The following is a 23,429-nucleotide window of genomic DNA, read 5'->3' as shown; positions in this document are numbered from 1 at the left end:
TCCCGTGAATGAATAAATACATATGGTGATTAGGCTGCTTCTGAAGAACCAGAATTGGAGAAGTTTTCACATCTCGTAGTGATGCCATTGGCGGTGGTTGGTGGGAGGCGGTTGGGGGGGTGCAGTAGTGTCAAAGCTTCCTTTGGGAGGGGAAGTCCCCACCACTGTCTGCAGGGGGGAGGGCAAACAGCAAACCTCAGGCAGCCTGACCCCACATCCCCCCTTTCCCCGGCATCGCTCCGCAGGTTCTTCCAAAGACGTCAGTTCAGGGAATTCCCATTGGAAAACCCATTGTTGGTGCTGGGGGCAAAATAAAGTCACGGATAACAACTGGCACAAAGGGCTGTGTGAGAGCACGAGAGGCAGCAGAAATAGAAACATAGAAGATAGGAGCAGGAGTAGGCCATTTGGCCCCTCAAGCCTGCTCCGCCATTCAATGAGATCATGGCTGATCATCCAAATTCAGTACCCTGTCCCTGCTTTCTCCCCACACCCCTTGATCCCTTTAGCCTTAAGAAATATATCCAACTCCTTCTTGAATATATTTAATGAATTGGCCTCTACTGCCTTCTGTGGTAGAGAATTCCACAGGTTCACCACTCTCTGGGTGAAGAAATTCCTCCTCATCTCAGTTCTAAATGGCTTACCCCTTATCCTTAGACTGTGACCCCTGGTTCTGGACTCCCCCGCCGTCGGGAACATCCTTCCTGCATCTAGTCTGTCCAGCCTGTCAGAATGTTATAAGTTTCAATGAGATCCCCTCTCATTCTCCTAAACTCCAGCGAGTATAAGCCCAATCGACCCAATCTCTCCTCATACGTCATTCCTGCCATCCCAGGTATCAGCCTGGTGAATCTTCGCTGCACTCCCTCCATGGCAAGAGCATCCTTCCTCAGAGAAGGCGACCAAAACTGCACACAATACTCAAGGTGTGGTCTCACCAAGGCCCTGTACAACTGCAGCAAGACATCCTTGCAACCTAAACAACACAGCCGAGGGGGTGGCCTTTTAAACGACCCATCAGTCCCTGGCACCCTGGATACCCAGACGTGAGCTGCACTCGACATCCTGCATGTCTACTCATGGGGGGGATTGCATTTCTATAGCGCCTTTCACGACCACCGGATGTCTCAAAGCGCTTTACAGGCAATGGCTGGGAGTGTTTGATGGGACAGTGTAGAGGGAGCTTTACTCTGTATCTAACCTGTGCTGTACCTGCCCTGGGAGTGTTTGATGGGACAGTGCAGAGGGAGCTTTACTCTGTATCTAACCCGTGCTGTACCTGCCCTGGGTGTGTTTGATGGGACAGTGTAGAGGGAGCTTTACTCTGTATCTAACCCGAGCTGTACCTGCCCTGGGTGTGTTTGATGGGACAGTGTAGAGGGAGCTTTACTCTGTATCTAACCCGTGCTGTACCTGCCCTGGGAGTGTTTGATGGGACAGTGTAGATGGAGCTTTACTCTGTATCTAACGCCTGCTGTGCCTGCCCTGGGTGTGTTTGATGGGACAGTGTAGAGGGAGCTTTACTCTGTATCTAACCCGTGCTGTACCTGCCCTGGGAGTGTTTGATGGGACAATGTAGAGGGAGGTTTGCTCTGTATCTAACCCGTGCTGTACCTGCCCTGGGAGTGTTTGATGGGACAGTGTAGATGGAGCTTTACTCTGTATCTAACGCCTGCTGTGCCTGCCCTGGGTGTGTTTGATGGGACAGTGTAGAGGGAGCTTTACTCTGTATCTAACCCGTGCTATACCTGCCCTGGGAGTGTTTGATGGGACAGTGCAGAGGGAGCTTTACTCTGTATCTAACCCGTGCTGTACCTGTCCTGGGAGTGTTTGATGGGACAGTGTAGAGGGAGCTTTACTCTGTATCTAACCCGTGCTGTGCCTGTCCTGGGAGTGTTTGATGGGTCAGTGTAGAGGGAGCTTTACTCTGTATCTAACCCGTGCTGTACCTGCCCTGGGTGTGTTTGATGGGACAGTGTAGAGGGAGCTTTACTCTGTATCTAACCCGTGCTGTACCTGCCCTGGGTGTGTTTGATGGGACAGTGTAGAGGGAGCTTTACTCTGTATCTAACCCGTGCTGTACCTGCCCTGGGTGTGTTTGATGGGACAGTGTGAGCTTTGTGCCAGTGTCTCTGCAGTAACAGTGTTGATTTGATTCCTTACAGCCAGATTATTGGGGTCTTTTACCGCACTGCCAGTCTGCTGGAGAAGGGGATCAAGCCCGTGTTTGTCTTCGATGGACCCGCCCCGAGAATGAAAGCTCGCGTGGTCAGTGCCGCTTCCTCCACCTCACTCTCACTCTCTCTCTCTCTCTCTCTCTCTCAACTGCTGAGCTTGTCTTCACACAGACTGAGCGTCACCCCGCGGGTTGGAGCGGGTGGGCGGGAATATGGAACCTAGCAATAAAAGTCTTGCGTTTTGGGTGCATTTGATTTACAGTAACGTCACTTCCTGTTCTCATGATTTGTGGCCAATGCTTTTCTCTGAACATTTAACACTGACAGTTACAGCTCTGGTGCTGTGGTGGTTACAGGACTGGACTAACAGCCCACAGGTCAGGGGTTCAACTCCCACCTCGACAGGCTGTCAAACTGGAATCAAAAGAAATTAAAGCTAGTATTGAGTCAAAGGAGGAAGCTTATAAAGTTGCCAGAAAAAGCGGTCAGCCTGAGGATTGGGATCTTTTTAGAAATCAGCAAAGGGGGACCAAAGAATTGATAAAGAAAGGGAAAATGGAATATTAACTAGCGAAAAATATAAAAGCGGATTGTAAAAGCTTCTATAGGTATGTGAAAAGGAAAAGACTGGAGAAGGTAAATGTAGGTCCTTTACAGTCAGAGACGGGAGAATTTATAATGGGGAATGAGGAAATGGCAGAGAAATTAAATAAATACTTTGTTTCTGTCTTCACGGAGGAAGACACAAAAAACCTCCCAGAAATACGAGAAAACCAAGGGTGTGATGAGAATGAGGAACTTAAAGAAATTATTAGTAAAAAAAACAGTACTTGCAAAATTAATGGGACTAAAAGTCGATAAATCCCAAGGACCGGATGACCTACATCCTAGGGTTTTGAAAGAGGTGGCCATTGGGATAGTGGACGCATTGGTTGTCATCTTTCCAAAATTCTATAGATTCTGGAACGGTTCCTGCAGATTGGAGGATAGCAAATGTAACCCCGCTATTTAAGAAAGGAGGGAGAGAGAAAACGGGGAACTACAGACCTGTTAGCCTCACATCAGTAGTTGGGAAAATGCTGGAATCTATTATAAAGGATGCAATAACTGGGCACTTAGAAACTAGTAGTAAGATTGGGCAGAGTTGACATGGATTTATGAAAGGGAAATCCTGTTTGACAAACCTATTGGAGTTCTTTGAAGATGTAACTAGTGGAGTAGACAAAGGGGAACCGGTAGATGTGGTGTATCTGGATTTTCAGAAGGCCTTCGATAAGATCCCACACAAGAGGTTAGTGAACAAAATTAGGACACACGGAATTGGGGGTAATATACTAGCATGGATTGAGAATTGGTTAACAGACAGAAAACAAAGAGTAGGGATAAATGGGTCTTTTTTAGGATGGCAGCTGTGACTAGTGGGGTACCGCAAGGATCGGTGCTTGGGCCCCAGCTATTCACAATCTACATCAATGATTTGCTTGAGGGGACTAAATGTAACATTTCCAAATTTGCTGATGATACAAAGCTAGGTGGCAGTGTTAGTTGTGAAGAGGATGTGAAGAGGCTTCAAGAGGATCTCGACAGGCTCAGTGAGTGGGCGAGAACATGGCAGATGGAATATAATGTGGATAAATGTGAAGTTATCCACTTTGGTAGAAAAAACAGAAAGGCAGAGTATTTCCTAAATGGTGAAAGATTGGGGAATGCAGTTGCTCAAAGGGACCTGGGTGTCCTTGTACATGAGTCACTGAAAGTGAATGTGCAGGTGCAGCAAGCCATTAGGAAGGCAAATGGTATGCTGGCCTTCATTACAAGAGGATTTGAGTACAGGAGTAAAGAAGTCTTACTCCAATTATATAGGGCCTTGGTGAGACCACACCTGGAGTACTGTGTACACAATTTTGGTCTTACCTAAGGAAGGATATACTTGCCATGGAGGGAGTGCAAAGAAGGTTCACAAGGTTGATTCCTGGGATGGCGGGACTGTCGTATGAGAAGAGATTGAGTAAACTAGGCCTGTATTCTCTTGAATTCAGAAGAATGAGAGGGGATCTCATTGAAACATACAAAATTATTACAGGGCTTGACAGGGTGGATGCTGGGAGAATGTTTCCCTTGGCTGGGGAGTCTCGAACCAGAGGCCACAGCCTCAAGATAAATGGGAGGCCATTCAGGACTGAGATGAGAAGAAATTTCTTCACACAGAAGGTGGTGAATCTTTGGAATTCTCTACCCCAGAGGGCTGTGGAGGCTCAGTCATTGGTCATATTCAAAACAGAAGTCGACAGATTTCTGACTATTAAGGGCATCAAGGCATATGGCGATAGGGCCGGTGAATGGAGTTGAGGCAGAAGATCAGCCACGATCTCATTGAATGGCGGAGCAGGCTCGAGGGGCCGAATGGCCTGCTCCTAGTTCTTATGTTCTTACCTAGTCACCTGTGGCCTGGCACTAGATGGAGAGACCATGGGAGGTGTCGGATTATTGGTAAAAGTAAAGAAGAAAGAATTGCATTTATATAGCGCCTTTCACCACCTTGGGATGTCCCAAAGCGCTTTACAGCCAAAAAAGGACTTTTGAAGTGTTGTCACTTCTAATGTAGGAAACGTGGCAGAAAATTTGCGCACAGCAAGCTCCCACAAACAACAATGAGATAAAGGACTAGATAATCCATTTTATTGATGTTGGTTCAGCAATAAATATTGGCCAGAACACTGGGGAGAACTCCCCCTGCTCTTCTTCGAAATAGTGCCATGGGATCTTTTACATCCATCCGCAAGGACAGATGGGACCCCGGTTTAACGTCTCATCCAAAAGATGCCACCTCTGACAGTGCAGCTCTCCCTCAGTACCGTCCCTCCGACAGTGCAGCGCTCCCTCAGTACTGTCACTCCGACACTGCAGCACTCCCTCAGTACTGACCCTCCGACAGTGCAGCGCTCCCTCAGTACTGCCCCTCCGACAGTGCGGCGCTCCCTCAGTACTGCCCCTCCGACAGTGCAGCGCTCCCTCAGTACTGCCCCTCCGACAGTGCAGCACTCCCTCAGTACTGCCCCTCTGACAGTGCAGCGCTCCCTCAGTACTGCCCCTCCGACTGTGCAGCGCTCCCTCAGTACTGCCCCTCTGACAGTGCAGCGTTCCCTCAGTACTGCCCCTCCGACAGTGCAGCGCTCCCTCAGTACTGCCCCTCCGACAGTGCAGCGCTCCCTCAGTACTGCCCCTCCGACAGTGCAGCGCTCCCTCAGTACTGCCCCTCCGACAGTGCAGCGCTCCATTAGTACTGCCCCTCCGACAGTGCGGCGCTCCCTCAGTACTGCCCCTCTGACAGTGCAGCGCTCCCTCAGTACTGCCCCTCCGACAGTGCAGCGCTCCCTCAGTACTGCCCCTCCGACAGTGCAGCGCTCCATTAGTACTGCCCCTCCGACAGTGCGGCGCTCCCTCAGTACTGCCCCTCTGACAGTGCAGCGCTCCCTCAGTACTGCCCCTCCGACAGTGCAGCGCTCCCTCAGTACTGCCCCTCCGACAGTGCAGCGCTCCCTCAGTACTGCCCCTCCGACAGTGCAGCGCTCCCTCAGTACTGCCCCTCCGACAGTGCAGCGCTCCATTAGTACTGCACTGGAGTGTCAGCCTGGATTTTGTGCTCAAGTCTCTGGAGTGGGGCTTGAACGTACGACCTTCTGACTCAGATGTGAGAGAACTACTCACTGAGCCACGGATAACTCCTGAAACACCAACTGGTTCACGAATGGCTTTCGGGAAGTGAACCTCCTGTGCGATTGCAGGTGTGGTTTACACGGATGGGCCTCTGAAGTGGCCTAGTCAGCCACTCAGTTGTACGAGCAGTACATGTGTGTTGCTCACACTCAGAATTATAATGGGAATTTGGGGAGAGCTGTTCTTGTAGCCTGTGACCGATAGATGGCAGCGCAGTTCCACTGTAACAAATGACTCCTCACCTCCGAGACCGGATCCAATCCAGCTCACGTTGGGACATCCTCTGGCAGGGTTCATGGCCTCGAGTGACTTCAGTCATTATCAGTTCAGTCCGTAGTGAAATATAAAAACACCCAGAATTTGGCAATCACATTTATTCAGCTTTACTCTGTATCTAACCAGTGCTGTACCTGCCCTGGGAGTGTTTGATGGGACAGTGTAGAGGGAGCTTTACTCTGTATCTAACCCATGCTGTACCTGCCCTGGGAGTGTTTGACGGGACAGTGTAGAGGGAGCTTTACTCTGTATCTAACCCGTGCTGTACCTGCCCTGGGAGTGTTTGACGGGACAGTGTAGAGGAAGCTTTACTCTGTATCTAACCCGTGTGGTACCTGCCCTGGGAGTGTTTGATGGGACAGTGTAGAGGGAGCTTTACTCTGTATCTAACCCATGCTGTACCTGCCCTGGGAGTGTTTGACGGGACACTGTAGAGGGAGCTTTACTCTGTATCTAACCCGTGTGGTACCTGCCCTGGGAGTGTTTGATGGGACAGTGCAGAGGGAGCTTTACTCTGTATCTAACCCGTGCTGTACCTGCCCTGGGAGTGTTTGATGGGACAGTGTAGAGGGAGCTTTACTCTGTATCTAACCCGTGCTGTACCTGCCCTGGGAGTGTTTGATGGGACAGTGTAGCGGGAGCTTTACTCTGTATCTAATCCGTGCTGTCCCTGCCCTGGGAGTGTTTGATGGGACAGTGTAGATGGAGCTTTACTCTGTATCTAACCCGTGCTGTACCTGCCCTGGGAGTGTTTGATGGGCCAGTGTAGAGGGAGCTTTACTCTGTATCTAACCCGTGCTGTACCTGCCCTGGGAGTGTTTGATGGGACAGTGTAGAGGGAGCTTTACTCTGTATCTAACCCGTGCTGTACCTGCCCTGGGAGTGTTTGATGGGACGGTGTAGAGGGAGCTTTACTCTGTATCTAATCCGTGCTGTACCTGCCCTGGGAGTGTTTGATGGGACAGTGCAGATGGAGCTTTACTCTATCTAACCCGTGCTGTACCTGCCCTGGGAGTGTTTGATGGGGACAGTGTAGAGGGAGCTTTACTCTGTATCTAACCCGTGCTGTACCTGCCCTGGGAGTGTTTGATGGGACAGTGTAGAGGGAGCTTTACTCTGTGTCTAACCCGTGCTGTACCTGCCCTGGGGTGTTGTTGGGGGGATTTCTATGAGTGGGAGGGTGAAGACTAACATTGGGCCAGAGTGGGTCTGAACTGAGAATGATATTGTTAGATTGATGTGTATGAGTTAGTCAATCACTGTTTCTTGTGAAGGTCCCACAATGAATTGATCAGAATGTTACAGAAATCCCAGGTATTGGATACAATTTGGATAAAACTGCCGGAGCTCGTTCAGTGTTCCCTGTTTCCATGGCTGCCCATGGTGAGTATGCTCTGGATTCCCAGATTGACCTTTACCTGGTGTGTGTCTTCCTGTTTGCAGCTCTGTAAGAGGCATGGATGGGCCCCTGTCCCAAGAACGCAGGAACCAGCTGCTAATGGTGAGGAAACAAACTTGATATTTTTTAAGTCACGGTGATTACCGACGGGGAACACTTTTTGGTGCTAAGATGATGTTCAGACTTTGAATCATAGAGTCATAGAAATTTACGGCACAGAAAGAGGCCCTTCGGCCCATCGTGTCCGCGCTGGCCATCAAGCCCCGTCTATTCTAATCCCATTTTCCAGCACTTGGTCCGTAGCCTTGTATGCTATGGCGTTTCAAGTGCTCATCTAAATGCTTCTTGAATGTTGTGAGGGTTCCTGCCTCTACCACCCTTTCAGGCAGTGAGTTCCAGGTTCCAACCACCCTCTGGGTGAAAAAGTTTTTCCTCAAATCCCCTCTAAACCTCCTGCCCCTTACCCTGAATCTATGCCCCCTTGTTATTGACCCCTCTACTAAGGGGAAAAGTTCCTTTCTATCTACCCTATCTATGCCCCTCATAATTTGGTACACCTCAATCAGGTCCCCCCTCAGCCTTCTCTGCTCCAAGGAAAACAACCCCAGCCTGTCCAGTCTTTCTTCATAGCTGAATCGCTCCAGCCCAGGTAACATCCTGGTGAATCTCCTCTGCATCCTCTCCAAAGCAATCACATCCTTTCTATAGTGTGGCGACCAGAACTGCACACAGTACTCCAGCTGTGGCCTAACTAGCGTTTTGTACAGCTCCATCATAACCTCCCTGCTCTTATATTCTATGCCTCGGCTAATGAAGGCAAGTATCCCATATGCCTTTTTAACCACCTTATCTACCTGTCCTGCTGCCTTCAGGGATCTATGTACATGCACACCAAGGTCCCTCTGATCCTGTCCTTTCTAGGGTCCTACCATTCATTGTGTATCCCCTTGCCTTGTTCGTCCTCCCAAAATGCATCACCTCACACTTTTCAGGGTTAAATTCCATTTGCCACTGTTCTGCCCATCTGACCAACCCGGGTATATCGTCCTGTAGCCTGAGGCTTCCCTCCTCGCTATTTACCACGCCACCAATTTTCGTGTCCTCTGCGAACTTACTGATCATACCTCCTACATTCATAACTAAATCATTAATGTACACTAGAAACAGCAAAGGACCCAGCACCGATCCCTGCGGTACACCACTGGACACAGGCTTCCAGTCACAAAAACAACCTTCCACCATCACCCTCTGCCTCCTGTCACTAAGCCAATTTTGGATCCAATGTGCCAAATTGCCCTGGATCCCATGGGCTCTTACCTTCTTGACCAGTCTCCCATGTGGGACCTTGTCAAAAGCCTTACTGATGTCCATGTAGACTACATCAACTGCACCACCCTCAAAAAGGTTCTGCTCAACTCTCTAATCCTTCTACCAATTACTTTAAATCTCTGCCCCCTGGTTATTGACCTCTCTGCTAAGGGAAATAGGTCCTTCCTATCCACTCTATCTTGGCCCCTCATAATTTTATACACCTCAATTAAATCTCCCCTCGACCTCCTCTGTTCCAAAGCAAACAACCCCGGCCTATCCAGTCTTTATTCATAGCTAAAATTCTCCAGTCCTTCCAACCTGTGGCAGCAGATTCAGCTAAAACAGCCCAGTCATGTTTAATCCTCTTTCTTACTGGCCTTCTCTTCATGGAATGAACTTGGAGCAGGGACTCTGGCAACTTACACCCCGAGTCCTGGATTGTTTGGACCACGACCGCCCAGGGAGGTCTGAGACACTGATTCTCCTCCAAGTCAGGCATTGAAGGTCTTTCTGGAGGAGGCACTAAGGCACAAACGTGCCCCAAGGTCGACCCTTCGGGTCCTCGAGCTGTGAAGTTTCCTTTGAGCTTCCTACATCTCCTCATCCTTCTCAGAGTCCTCTCTCCTCTTCAGTATAGATGAAGGACAGTCTCTCTGAAGGAAACTGTGCTGGAATATTGGTCTTTCAACTTGGATCTGTGAGGCCCACTGAGAGGCACCTGGATGGTTCTAGAATATTCTCTCTTCATTTCCATCATCTCCATCCCCACTGTCCATCTATCACTCACTCCCCACCGTCTATCACTCATTCCCCACCGTCTATCACTCACTCCCCACCGTCTATCACTCACTCCTCACCGTCTATCAGTCACTCCCCACCGTCTATCACTCACTCCTCACCGTCTATCACTCACTCCCCACCGTCTATCACTCATTCCCCACCGTCTATCACTCACTCCCCACCGTCTATCACTCACTCCCCACCGTCTGTCACTCACTCCTCACCGTCTGTCACTCACTCCCCACCGTCTATCACTCACTCCCCACCGTCTATCACTCATTCCCCACCGTCTATCACTCACTCCCCACCGTCTGTCACTCACTCCCCACCGTCTATCACTCATTCCCCACCGTCTATCACTCACTCCCCACCGTCTATCACTCACTCCCCACCGTCTATCACTCACTCCCCACCGTCTATCACTCACTCCCCACCGTCTATCACTCACTCCCCACCGTCTATCACTCACTCCCCACCGTCTATCACTCACTCCCCACCGTCTATCACTCACTCCCCGCCGTCTATCACTCACTCCCCACCGTCTATCACTCACTCCTCACCGTCTATCACTCACTCCCCACCGTCTATCACTCACTCCTCACCGTCTATCACTCATTCCCCACCGTCTATCACTCACTCCCCACCGTCTATCACTCACTCCCCACCGTCTATCACTCACTCCCCACCGTCTATCACTCACTCCGCACCGTCTATCACTCATTCCCCACCGTCTACCACTCACTCCCCACCGTCTATCACTCACTCCTCACCGTCTATCACTCATTCCCCACCGTCTATCACTCACTCCCCACCGTCTGTCACTCACTCCCCACCGTCTATCACTCACTCCCCACCGTCTATCACTCACTCCCCACCGTCTGTCACTCATTCCCCACCGTCTATCACTCATTCCCCACCGTCTATCACTCACTCCCCACCGTCTATCACTCACTCCCCACCGTCTATCACTCACTCCCCACCGTCTATCACTCACTCCCCACCGTCTATCACTCACTCCCCACCGTCTATCACTCATTCCTCACCATCTATCACTCACTCCCCACCATCTATCACTCACTCCCCACCGTCTGTCACTCATTCTCCACCGTCTATCACTCACTCCCCACCATCTATCACTCATTCCCCACCGTCTATCACTCATTCCTCACCGTCTATCACTCATTCCTCACCGTCTATCACTCACTCCCCACAGTCTATCACTCATTCCCCACCGTCTATCACTCATTCCCCACCGTCTATCACTCATTCCCCACCGTCTATCACTCATTCCCCACCGTCTATCACTCATTCCCCACCGTCTATCACTCACTCCCCACCGTCTATCACTCATTCCCCACCGTCTATCACTCACTCCCCACCGTCTATCACTCACTCCCCACCGTCTTCCACTCATCCCGCATGTTTTGATGTGAAGTTCTGGTTACTGAGCTTGTGAAAGGTGTCTTGTTTGCTTGGGTTGCAGTTATTGCAGAAAGTCGGAGCAATGGACCTATTGCAACTCCAGACCAGCCCAGCGCACAGGACAGAGTGTCACTGGAACAAGCCAGATGTCTGACAGACTCTGGGGTAAGAACAAAGGAGAAACATTAATCTAACCATGCAATTCAAAGTTTTAAATCTTTAATTATTATAATTTTGATGAGGAACCCATTGGTTGTGTTAATGAGTGTGTCCCGACCTCCAATATGGAGCTTCTCTGGGAGTGACATTCAACGGCATTACCATCGCCAGATCCCCCACCATCAACATCCTGGGGGTCACCATTGACCAGAAACTTAACTGGACCAGCCACATAAATACTGTGGCTACAAGAGCAGGCCAGAGACTGGATATTCTGCGGCGAGTGTCTCACCTCCTGACTCCCCAAAGCCTTTCCACCATCTACAAGGCACAAGTCAGGAGTGCGATGGAATACTCTCCACTTGCCTGGATGAGTGCAGCTCCAACAACACTCAAGAAGCTCGACACCATCCATATCAAAGCAGCCGGCTTGATTGGCACCCCATCCAATGCCTTAAACATTCACTCCCTCCACCACCGGCGCACCGTGGCTGCAGTGTGTACCATCTACAAGATGCACTGCAGCAACTCGCCAAGGCTCCTTCGGCAGCACCTCCCAAACCCGCAACCTCTTCCACCTAGAAGGACAAGGGCAGCAGGCGCATGGGAACACCACCACCTCCAAGTTCCCCTCCAAGTCACACACCATCCTGACTTGGAAATATATCGCCGATCCTTCTTCATCGCTGGGTTAAAATCCTGGAACTCCCTCCCGAACAGCACTGTGGGCGTACCTTCACCACACGGACTGCAGCGGTTCAAGAAGGCGGCTCACCACCACCTTCTCAAGGGCAACTAGGAATGGGCAATAAATGCTGGCCTTGCCAGTGACGCCCACATCCCAGGAACAAATCAAAAACAAGAGTGTGTCCCTATCTCCAATATGGAGTCTCTCTGGCAGAGTGTCCAGATCTCCAATATGGAGCCTCTCTGGCAGAGTGTCCCTATCTCCAGTGTGGAGTCTCTCTGGCAGAGTGTCCCTATCTCCAGTGTGGAGCCTCTCTGGCAGAGTGTCCAGATCTCCAATATGGAGTCTCTCTGGCAGAGTGTCCCTATCTCCAGTGTGGAGCCTCTCTGGCAGAGTGTCCCTATCTCCAGTGTGGAGTCTCCCTGGCAGAGTGTCCCTATCTCCAGTGTGGAGCCTCTCTGGCAGAGTGTCCCTATCTCCAGTGTGGAGTCTCCCTGGCAGAGTGTCCCTATCTCCAGTGTGGAGTCTCTCTGGCAGAGTGTCCCTATCTCCAGTGTGGAGCCTCTCTGGCAGTGTGTCCCTATCTCCATGATGTGGAGATGCCGGTGGTGGACTGGGGTGCACAAATGTGAGAAGTCACACAACACCAGGTTATAGTCCAACAGCTTTATTTGAAATCACAAGCTTTCGGAGCGCTGCTCCTTCATCGGGTGAAGTGCAGAGATGCATATAGGCACAGCATATATAGTCAGAGAACACTGCAAGATGATTACAGGTAATCTTTCTAACTGCCCTTTATCACACCTCGGCAGAGAGATAATCACAGCAATCAAAGGTGTGAATGGTGTCCAAACAGGTCAGTCAGGAAAACATTACATCAAAGAACAATGAGGTGAGGTCACAAGGGGTTAAATGTTGCAGATGCTGGGGTCTGTATGAAAAACAAACAAACAAAAAAACAAAATTTTTTTTTTGCTGGAAATCACAGCAGGTGTGTAGAGAGAACAAGCCAACGACGACTCAAGTCTGGATGACTACGTCAGGTGGGGTTACATGTAGCGTGACATGAACCCAAGATCCCGGTTGAGGCCGTCCTCATGAGTGCGAAACTTGGCTCTCAGTTTTTGCTCGACGATTTTGCGTTGTCGTGTGTCTCGAAGGCCGCCTTGGAGAATGCTTACCCGAAGATCGGAGGCTGAATGTCCTTGACTGCTGAAGTGTTCCCCGACTGGGAAGGAACACTCCTGCCTAGCGATTGTTGTGTGGTGTCCGTTCATCCGTTGTCGCAGTGTCTGCATGGTCTCGGCGATGTACCATGCTCCGGGGCATCCTTTCCTGCAACGTATGAGGTAGACAACGTTGGCCGAGTCATATGAGTATGTACCATGTACCTGGTGGGTGGTATCCTCACGTGTGATGATGGTATCTGTGTTGATGATCTGGCATGTCTTGCAGAGGTTGCCGTAGCAGGGTTGTGTGGTGTCGTGGTCGCTGTTCTCCTGAAAGCTGGGTAATTTGCTGCGAATGATGGTCTGTTTGAGGTTAGGCGGCTGTTTGAAGGCGAGTAGTGGTGGCATGGGGATGGCCTTAGTGAGGTGTTCGTCGTCATCGATGACATGTTGAAGGCTGCGAAGAACATGGCGTAGTTTCTCCGCTCCGGAGAAGTACTGGACGACGAAGGGTACTCTGTTGGTTGTGTCCCGTGTTTGTCTTCTGAGGAGGTCTATGCGCTTTTTCGCTGTGGCCCGTCGGAACTGTCGATCGACGAGTCGAGCATCATATCCCGTTCTTACGAGGGCGTCTTTTAGCGTCTGTAGGTGTCCATCGCGTTCCTCCTCGTCTGAGCAGATCCTGTGTATTCGCAGGGCTTGTCCATAGGGGATGGCTTCTTTAATGTGGTTTGGGTGGAAGCTGGAGAAGTGGAGCATCGTGAGGTTGTCCGTGGGTTTGCGGTAGAGTGAAGTGCTGAGGTGTCCGTCTTTGATGGAGGTTCGTGTGTCCAAGAATGAAACCAATTATGAGGAGTAGTCCATGGTGAGTTTGATGGTGGGATGGAACTTGTTGATGTTATCGTGTAGTCTTTTCAGTGATTCTTTGCCGTGGGTCCATAGGAAGAAAATGTCGTCGATGTATCTGGTGTATAGCGTTGGTTGGAGGTCCTGTGCAGTGAAGAAGTCTTGCTCGAACTTGTGCATGAAGATGTTGGCGTATTGGGGTGCGAATTTGTTCCCCATGGCTGTTCCGTGTGTTTGGGTAAAGAACTGGTTGTCGAAGGTGAAGACATTGTGGTCAAGGATGAAGCGGATGAGTTGTAGGATGGCGTCTGGAGATTGGCTGTTGTTGGTGTTGAGTACTGAGGCTGTCGCAACGATGCCGTCATCGTGGGGGATACTGGTGTAGAGTGCCGAGACGTCCATCGTGGCGAGGAGTGTTCCTGGTTCACCTGGTCCGTGGGTGCTGAGTTTCTGTAAGAAGTCTGTAGTGTCGCGACAGAAGCTGGGGTTTCCCTGTACGATGGGTTTCAGGATACCCTCGACGTATCCAGAGAGGTTCTCACACAGGGTTCCGTTGCCTGATACGATAGGACGTCCGGGTGTGTTAGCTTTGTGTATCTTTGGGAGGCAGTAGAAGTCTCCCACGCGGGGAGTACGTGGGATGAGAATGCGTAGGATGCTTTGAAGGTCTGGATCGAAGGTCTTGATCAGTCTGTTGAGTTGGCGGGTGTGTTCTTTGGTCGGATCTGCGGGTAACTGTCTGTAGTGTTCCTGGTTGTCCAGTTGTCGGTATGCTTCTTTGCAATAGTCCATTCTGTTCTGTATGACGATGGCTCCTCCTTTGTCTGCGGTTGGTCTTGAGAGCGTGGATGGCGTTGCGTTGTGCTCGGGTGACATTCTGGACTGTCTTGAGTGTGGCTGATGAATCTGGCGTTGATGCATCTCCTGACAGCTTGAGCATACATGCCAAGCTTAGGGCAGCGACCCTCCGGAGGGGTCCAATTTGACTCTTTCTTCTTCGGTTGCTGCACTGCGGATCCCTCTGCCTGCTGTTCCGGACCATTGATTGTCTCATTGGGTTCGCTGCTGACATCTTGGGATTTGTGGAAGAATTCCCGGAGCCTCATTCTCCTGATGAATTCCTCTGTGTCTGCCGCGAGACCGATGGGGTCCATTTTGGTGGTGGGGTAGAAATTGAGCCCTCGGCTGAGAACTTCGATTTCGTCTGGTTGAAGGGTGTGGTCGGACAAGTTGACGATGGACTTCCCTGTGGTTTCAACCGTGGTACCGGGGGAGGCTTGGTTGCTGCTAGGCATCACCACCAGACTTCTACTGCCTCGCAAAGATACACAAAGCCAACACACCCGGACGTCCTATCGTATCAGGCAATGGAACCCTGTGTGAGAACCTCTCTGGATACGTCGAGGGCATCCTGAAACCCATCGTACAGGGAACCCCCAGCTTCTGTCGCGACACTACAGACTTCTTACAGAAACTCAGCACCCACGGACCAGTTGAACCAGGAACACTCCTCGCCACGATGGACGTCTCGGCACTCTACACCAGTATCCCCCACGATGACGGCATCGCTGCGACAGCCTCAGTACTCAACACCAACAACAGCCAATCTCCAGACGCCATCCTACAACTCATCCGCTTCATCCTTGACCACAATGTCTTCACCTTCGACAACCAGTTCTTTACCCAAACACACGGAACAGCCATGGGGACCAAATTCGCACCCCAATACGCCAACATCTTCATGCACAAGTTCGAGCAAGACTTCTTCACTGCACAGGACCTCCAACCAACGCTATACACCAGATACATCGACGACATTTTCTTCCTATGGACCCACGGCGAAGAATCACTGAAAAGACTACACGATAACATCAACAAGTTCCATCCCACCATCAAACTCACCATGGACTACTACTCATAATTGGTTTCATTCTTGGACACACGAATCTCCATCAAAGACGGACACCTCAGCACTTCACTCTACCGCAAACCCACGGACAACCTCACGATGCTCCACTTCTCCAGCTTCCACCCTAACCACGTTAAAGAAGCCATCCCCTATGGACAAGCCCTGCGAATACACAGGATCTGCTCAGACGAGGAGGAACGCGATGGACACCTACAGACGCTGAAAGACGCCCTCTTAAGAATGGGATATGACGCTCGACTCGTCGATCAACAGTCCCGACGGGCCATAGTGAAAAATCGCATAGGCCTCCTCAGAAGACAAACACGGGACACAACCAACAGAGTACCCTTCGTCGTCCAGTACTTCCCCGGAGCGGAGAAACTACGCCATGTTCTTCACAGCCTTCAACGTGTCATCGATGACAACGAACACTTCGCTAAGGCCATCCCCACGCCACCACTACTCGCCTTCAAACAGCCGCCTAACCTCAAACAGACCATCGTTCGCAGCAAATTACCCAGCTTTCAGGAGAACAGCGACCATGACACCACACAACCCTGCCACGGCAACCTCTGCAAGACCTGCCAGATCATCAACACAGATACCATCATCACACGTGAGGACACCACCCACCAGGTACATGGTACATACTCATGTAACTCGGCCAACGTTGTCTACCTCATACGTTGCAGGAAAGGATGCCCCGGAGCATGGTACATCGGCGAGACCATGCAGACACTGCGACAACGGATGAACGGACACCGCACAACAATCACTAGGCAGGAGTGTTCCTTCCCAGTCGGGGAACACTTCAGCAGTCAAGGACATTCAACCTCCGATCTTCGGGTAAGCATTCTCCAAGGCGGCCTTCGAGACACATGACAGCACAAAATCGTCGAGCAGAAACTGATAGCCAAGTTTCGCACTCATGAGGACGGCCTCAACCGGGATCTTGGGTTCATGTCACGCTACATGTAACCCCACCTGACGTAGTCATCCAGACTTGAGTCGTCGTTGGCTTGTTCTCTCTACACAGATGCGGCCGGACCTGCTGTGATTTCCAGCAAAAAAATATTTTTTTTTTTTTTTGTTTGTTTGTTTTTTGTTTTTCATACAGACCCCAGCATCTGCAACATTTGACCCCTTGTGACCTCACCTCATTGTTCTTTGATGTAATGTTTTCCTGACTGACCTGTTTGGACACCATTCACACCTTTGATTGCTGTGATTATCTCTCTGCCGAGGTGTGATAAATGGCAGTTAGAAAGATTACCTGTAATCATCTGGCATTATTCTCTGACAATATAAGCTGTGTCTTTATGCATCTCTTCACTTCACCTGACGAAGGAGCAGCGCTCCGAAAGCTTGTGATTTCAAATAAAGCTGTTGGACTATAACCTGGTGTTGTGTGACTTCCCACATTTGTCCCTATCTCCAGTGTAGAGTCTCTCTGGCAGAGTGTCCCTATCTCAGTGTGGAGTCTCTCTGGCAGAGTGTCCCTATCTCCAGTGTGGAGCCTCTCTGGCAGAGTGTCCCTATCTCCAGTGTGGAGTCTCTCTGGCAGAGTGTCCCTATCTCCAGTGTGGAGCCTCTCTGGCAGAGTGTCCCTATCTCCAGTGTGGAGCCTCTCTGGCAGAGTGTCCCTATCTCCAGTGTGGAGCCTCTCTGGCAGAGTGTCCCTATCTCCAGTGTGGAGTCTCTCTGGCAGAGTGTCCCTATCTCCAGTGTGGAGCATCTCTGGCAGAGTGTCCCTATCTCCAGTGTGGAGCCTCTCTGGCAGAGTGTCCCTATCTCCAGTGTGGAGCCTCTCTGGCAGAGTGTCCCTATCTCCAGTGTGGAGCCTCTCTGGCAGAGTGTCCCTATCTCCAGTGTGGAGTCTCTCTGGCAGAGTGTCCCTATCTCCAATGTGGAGCATTTCTGGCAGAGTGTCCCTATCTCCAGTGTGGAGTCTCTCTGGCAGAGTGTCCCTATCTCCAGTGTGGAGTCTCCCTGGCAGAGTGTCCCTATCTCCAGTGTGGAGCCTCTCTGGCAGAGTGTCCCTATCTCCAGTGTGGAGTCTCTCTGGCAGAGTGTCCCTATCTCCAGTGTGGAGTCTCTGGCAGAGTGTCCCTATCTCCAGTGTGGAGTCTCTCTGGCAGAGTGTCCCTATCTCCAGTGTGGAGTCTCTCTGGCAGAGTGTCCCTATCTCCAGTGTGGAGCCTCTCTGGCAGAGTGTCCCTATCTCCAGTGTGGAGTCTCTCTGGCAGAGTGTCCCTATCTCCAATGTGGAGTCTCTCTGGCAGAGTGTCCCTATCTCCAGTGTGGAGTCTCTCTGGCAGAGTGTCCCTATCTCCAGTGTGGAGTCTCCCTGGCAGAGTGTCCCTATCTCCAGTGTGGAGCCTCTCTGGCAGAGTGTCCCTATCTCCAGTGTGGAGTCTCTCTGGCAGAGTGTCCCTATCTCCAGTGTGGAGTCTCTGGCAGAGTGTCCCTATCTCCAGTGTGGAGTCTCTCTGGCAGAGTGTCCCTATCTCCAGTGTGGAGTCTCTCTGGCAGAGTGTCCCTATCTCCAGTGTGGAGCCTCTCTGGCAGAGTGTCCCTATCTCCAGTGTGGAGTCTCTCTGGCAGAGTGTCCCTATCTCCAATGTGGAGTCTCTCTGGCAGAGTGTCCCTATCTCCAATGTCAAACTAATGGGCCTATATTTACCTGGGGCCATCTTATCTCCTTTTTTTGTTGTTGAAAATTGCTATCTTGGTTTGTACATCAGCTAAACCCCCTGCCTGGCATATTGAATGAAAACCCATTCTATCATAATGGCATTAAATACCTCGGACCACGCTTTAGCAAACGACATTGTCTCAGATCAAATATAACATGTAAACTGACCAATATCTACAGTGACTCCAACATGGAGCCTCTCTGGCAGTGCGTGCGGCTCTCTCACCTTACTGGACTTGTAATCCAGAGAACGCAGTTACAAATCACACCATGACAGTTTGAGAATTTGTAAATCTGGTCTCAGTAAAAGTGAGCATGAGGTTGTCGGATTGTCGTTAAAAACCCATCCGGTTCACTAAGGCCCTTTAAGGAAGGAAACCTGCTGTCCTTACCCGGCCTGGGCCTACATGTGACTCCAGTCCCACAGCAATGTGGTTGACTCTGAAGTGGCCGAGCAAGACACTCCGTTGTATCAAACAGACACCAGTGGTTCAAGAAGGCGGCCCACCAGGGCAGTTAGGCAAGGGCCTTAGAAGTAATACTTTTAAAGTGACCGTGTGTCATGGTAGAAGCCATTGCAGGAGATGAACCACATTGGGCAGTGCCAGAGAGGTGGACCCTGCAGGGACGGTATTGCAGAAGAAAAGCCAAGTGGCCATCAAAACGATTTGAGCGAAACTAATCAAGGTAGGCCAGAGGGAGGCGAGGGGACTGGAAAGTGATCTTTGATTTTTTTTCCCAATGGCTGCTTGGCGTCCTTCTCTGAAGCCATGTTATTCCCTTTCACAGGCAAATGAACGAGTGGAACCGCAGCCACAAAGACTGACCACGACAGGTATGGAGAGTTAGGAGATGAGAATGATATTAGGTAGGCGAACGGGCCTGGCAGAGGGAGGCCATTCGGCCCTTTGCTAAAGCAATCCCAAACTAATCCCACTGCCCCGCTCTCTCCCCAGAGCCCTGTATTAATCCCAAACTAATCCCACTGCCCCACTCTCTCCCGATAGCCCTGTATCAATCCCAAACTAATCCCACTGCCCTGCTCTCTCCCCATAGCCCTGTATCAATCCCAAACTAATCCCACTGCCCCACTCTCCCCATAGCCCCGCATCAATCCCAAACTAATCCCACTGTCCCGCTCTCTCCGCATAGCCCCGTATCAATCCCAAACTAATCCCACTGTCCCGCTCTCTCCGCATAGCCCCATATCAATCCCAAACTAATCCCACTGCCCCGCTCCCTCCCCATAGCCCTGTATCAATCCCAAACTAATCCCACTCCCCAACTCTCCCCATCGCCCTGTATCAATCCCAAACTAATCCCACTGCCCCGGTCTCTCCCCATAGCCCTGTATCAATCCCAAACTAATTCCACTGCCCCACTCTATGCCCATAGCCCTGTATCAATCCCAAACTAATCCCACTGCCCCGCTCTCTCCCCATAGCCCTGTATGAATCCCAAACTAATCCCACTGCCCCGCTCTCTCCCCATAGCCATGTATCAAACCCAAACTAATCCCACGGCCCCGTGCTCTCCCCATAGCCCTGTATTAATCCCAAACTTATCCCACTGCCCCGCTGTCTCCCCATAGTCCTGTATCAATCCCAAACTAATCCCACTGCCCCGCTCTCTCCCCAGAGCCCTGTATCAATCCCAAACTAATCCCACTGCCTGCTCTCTCCCCATAGCCTGTATCAGTCGAAAACTGATCCCACTGCCCCGCTCTCTCCCCATCGCCCAGCATCATTCCCAAACTAATCCCACTGCCCCGCTCTCTCCCCATAGAATTGTATCAATCCAAAACTAATCCCACTGCCCCGCTCTCTCCCCATAGCCCTGTATCAATCCCAAACTAATCCTACTGCCCCGCTCTCTGTCCATAGCCCTGTGTCAATCCCAAACTAATCCCACTGCCCCGCTCTCTCCCCATAGCCCTGTATCAATCCCAAACTAATCCCACTGCTCCGCTCTCTCCCCATGGCCCTGTATCAATCCCAAACTAATCCCACTGCTCCGCTCTCTCCCCATGGCCCTGTATCAATCCCAAACTAATCCCACTGCTCCGCTCTCTCCCCATGGCCCTGTATCAATCCCAATCTAATCCCACTGCCCCGCTCTCTCCCCATAGCCCTGTATCAATCCCAAACTAATCCCACTGCCCCGCTCTCTCCTCATAGACCTGTATCAATCCCACACTAATCCCACTGTCCCGCTCTCTCCCCATAGCCCTGTATCAATCCCAAACTAACCCCACTGCCCCGCACTGCCCCCATAGCCCTGTATCAATCCCAAACTAATCCCACTGTCCCGCTCTCTCCCCATAGCCTTGTATCAATCCCAAACTAATCCCACTGCCCCGCTCTGTCCCCATAGCCCTGTATCAATCCCAAACTAATCCCACTGCCCCGCTCTCTCTCCCCATAGCCCTGTATCAATCCCAAACTAATCCCACTGCCCCGCTCTGTCCCCATAGCCCTGTATCAATCCCAAACTAATCCCACTGCCCCGCTCTCTCTCCCCATAGCCCTGTATCAATCCCAGACTATTCCCACTGCCCCACTCTCTCCCCATAGCCCTGTATCAATCCCAACTAATCCCACTGCCCCGCTCTCTCCACATAGCCCTGTATCAATCCCAGACTATTCCCACTGCCCCGCTCTCTCCCCAAAGTCCTGTATCAATCCCAAACTAATCCCACTGCCCCACTCTCTCCATATAGCCCTGTATCAATCCCAAACTAATCCCACTGCCCCGCTCTCTCCCGAAAGTCCTGTATCAATCCCAAACTATTCCCACTGCCCCACTCTCTCCCCATAGTCCTGTATCAATCCCAAACTAATCCCACTGCCCCGCTCTCTCCCCATAGCCCTGTATTTTCCGCTGTGTCAAATGATTATCCAAAGTCCTATGAAACACAATGTTGTGGTAAGGCATTCCGTGGGCAGTGACGAGGACGACAGAATTCGGCCAGGTTTTGTCAGTGAGGGAGTCAGGAGAATGGGATTGACTGGAAGGAATTGGGAGGAGGGAAGGGGATTGGAGGCTGGGAGAGGGATGGGTTAACTGGGAAAGGCCCATACCAACCGCAGTGAGATGGGGATGGGGATGGAGATCTCCCTCAGTAAGGCAGTCGGTGTGAAAAAGTTTGTTTGAATAACTAAATTAATAGATGTTTGTTGAGTAGGTTGATCACGGAATCTGTCTAAGTAAAGGCGTGTGTCCAACACATGTCCAATACCACACTCAATATTAAAGTGTCACTCTCTTGTCACACTCAGTGTGACTACACTGCACCAAACCACCAATCAACAATGACCAATTACCCGAAAGCTGCCAATGAAGGACCAGCGAGCAGGATGACCAATCTCACTGAGCGCCTTCAACATTCATCAGAAGTGTAATCATTCTCATCAAAACCATGGACTTGCCGTACTTGCTTCATTTACATTAGGAATTCCTGGGGTGAGAGTCCTGCTCGCTGACCCCTCTCTCACAGGCCTGGGCTGCAATTGGCCTGAATCTCCCCACTGACCGGACCACCCTGCTGATACCTCCCAGACACTGAGCAGATTCCAGCTCGGGCTGAGATCTGGGACGACCAGACGGCAGAATCTCCGACCCACCAAAGTCGCATCACAGCAACAACCTGTATTTATATAGCACCTTTAAGGTAGTAAAACGTCCCAGAGCGCCTCACAGGAGCGTTTATCAAACAAAATCTAACACCGAGCCACATAAGGAGAAATTAGGACAAGTGACCAAAAGCTTGGTCAAAGAGGGAGGTTTTAAGGAGGAAAGAGGATAGAGAGGCGGAGAGGTTTAGGGAGGGAATTCCAGAGCTTAGGGCCCAGGCAGCTGAAGGCCCGGCCACCAATGGTTGAGCGATTAAAATCAGGGTTGCTCAAGAGGGCAGAATTAGAGGAGCGCAGATATCTCAGGGGGTTGTGGGGCTGTAGGAGATTACAGATAGGGAGGGGGTGAGGCCATGGAGGGATTTGGAAACAAGGGTGAGAATTTTAAAATTGAGGCGTTGCCAGACCGGAAGCCAATGTAGGTCAGCGAGCACAGGGGTGATGGGCGAACGGGAGCCATCAGTGTAGCTGAAATAAATAAACTCTGGAGTTTGCGCAGTCTGACTTTCTTAATTCATTTTTCAGAAACAGATCAAGACAGATGACAAAACTCCCAAATTCCCTCGGTTAGGGGCAAGAATGGTCATGAGAGAGGCTTTCCCCTGCAGTCTCCGAGCTGGACAGGGTGGCTGGCAAACTCTTACTCAAGAGCTGTTTGATTCTTTCTCTCCATTAGCCCCCTCTCGAAACGACTGCAGACCAGCATATGTTGCAAGAAATGGAAGGAGAGACTGTCAGCGCCTGCTCACCCTCCTCGGGGTCCCTTATATTGAGGTAAATATCTCGACTTACACAGAATGCACAGAACAGAAACCGGCCATTTGGCCCATCAGCTCCGTGCCAATGTTAATGCTTGTTGGAACTTTGAATTGTTGCTCTCGCTACTCCGCACAGCTCGGTTTAACGTCTCATCCAAAACACAGCCCCTCCGACAGTGCAGCACTCCCTCAGTACTGCCCCTCCGACAGTGCAGCGCTCCCTCAGTACTGCCCCTCCGACAGTGCAGCGCTCCCTCAGTACTGCCCCTCTGACTGCAGCGCTCCCTCATTACTGCCCCTCCGACAGTGCAGCACTCCCTCAGTACTGCCCCTCCGACAGTGCAGCGCTCCCTCAGTACTGCCCCTCCGACGGTGCAGCGCTCCCTCAGTACTGCCCCTCCGACAGTGCAGCTCTCCCTCAGTACTGCCCCTCCGACAGTGCAGCGCTCCCTCAGTACTGCCCCTCCGACAGTGCAGCGCTCCCTCAG

The 23,429-nt window shown here is 51.1% G+C and overlaps 1 protein-coding gene across 1 annotated transcript in view; it reads left to right on the top strand.

Annotated features, from left to right (window-relative positions):
- LOC147116846 (flap endonuclease 1-like) overlaps positions 1-23,429 on the top strand; it is a 76,802-nt gene that overhangs the window by 18,533 nt on the left and 34,840 nt on the right. The window contains exons 3-7 of the mRNA XM_085987249.1: positions 2,169-2,271; positions 7,617-7,674; positions 11,147-11,250; positions 19,341-19,386; positions 22,860-22,957. Of these exons, the coding sequence (XP_085843375.1) occupies positions 2,169-2,271; positions 7,617-7,674; positions 11,147-11,250; positions 19,341-19,386; positions 22,860-22,957 (409 nt within the window). The remainder of the gene's footprint in view (positions 1-2,168; positions 2,272-7,616; positions 7,675-11,146; positions 11,251-19,340; positions 19,387-22,859; positions 22,958-23,429) is intronic.

Source organism: Somniosus microcephalus, chromosome 5 (genome assembly GCF_052327205.1).
Source record: "Somniosus microcephalus isolate GS21.2 chromosome 5, FLI_Smic_1.0, whole genome shotgun sequence".
Classification (NCBI taxonomy): Eukaryota; Metazoa; Chordata; class Chondrichthyes; order Squaliformes; family Somniosidae; genus Somniosus; species Somniosus microcephalus.
The sequence above is the reverse complement of the archived record's forward strand: the minus strand, read 5'-3'. Positions and strand labels throughout refer to the sequence as shown.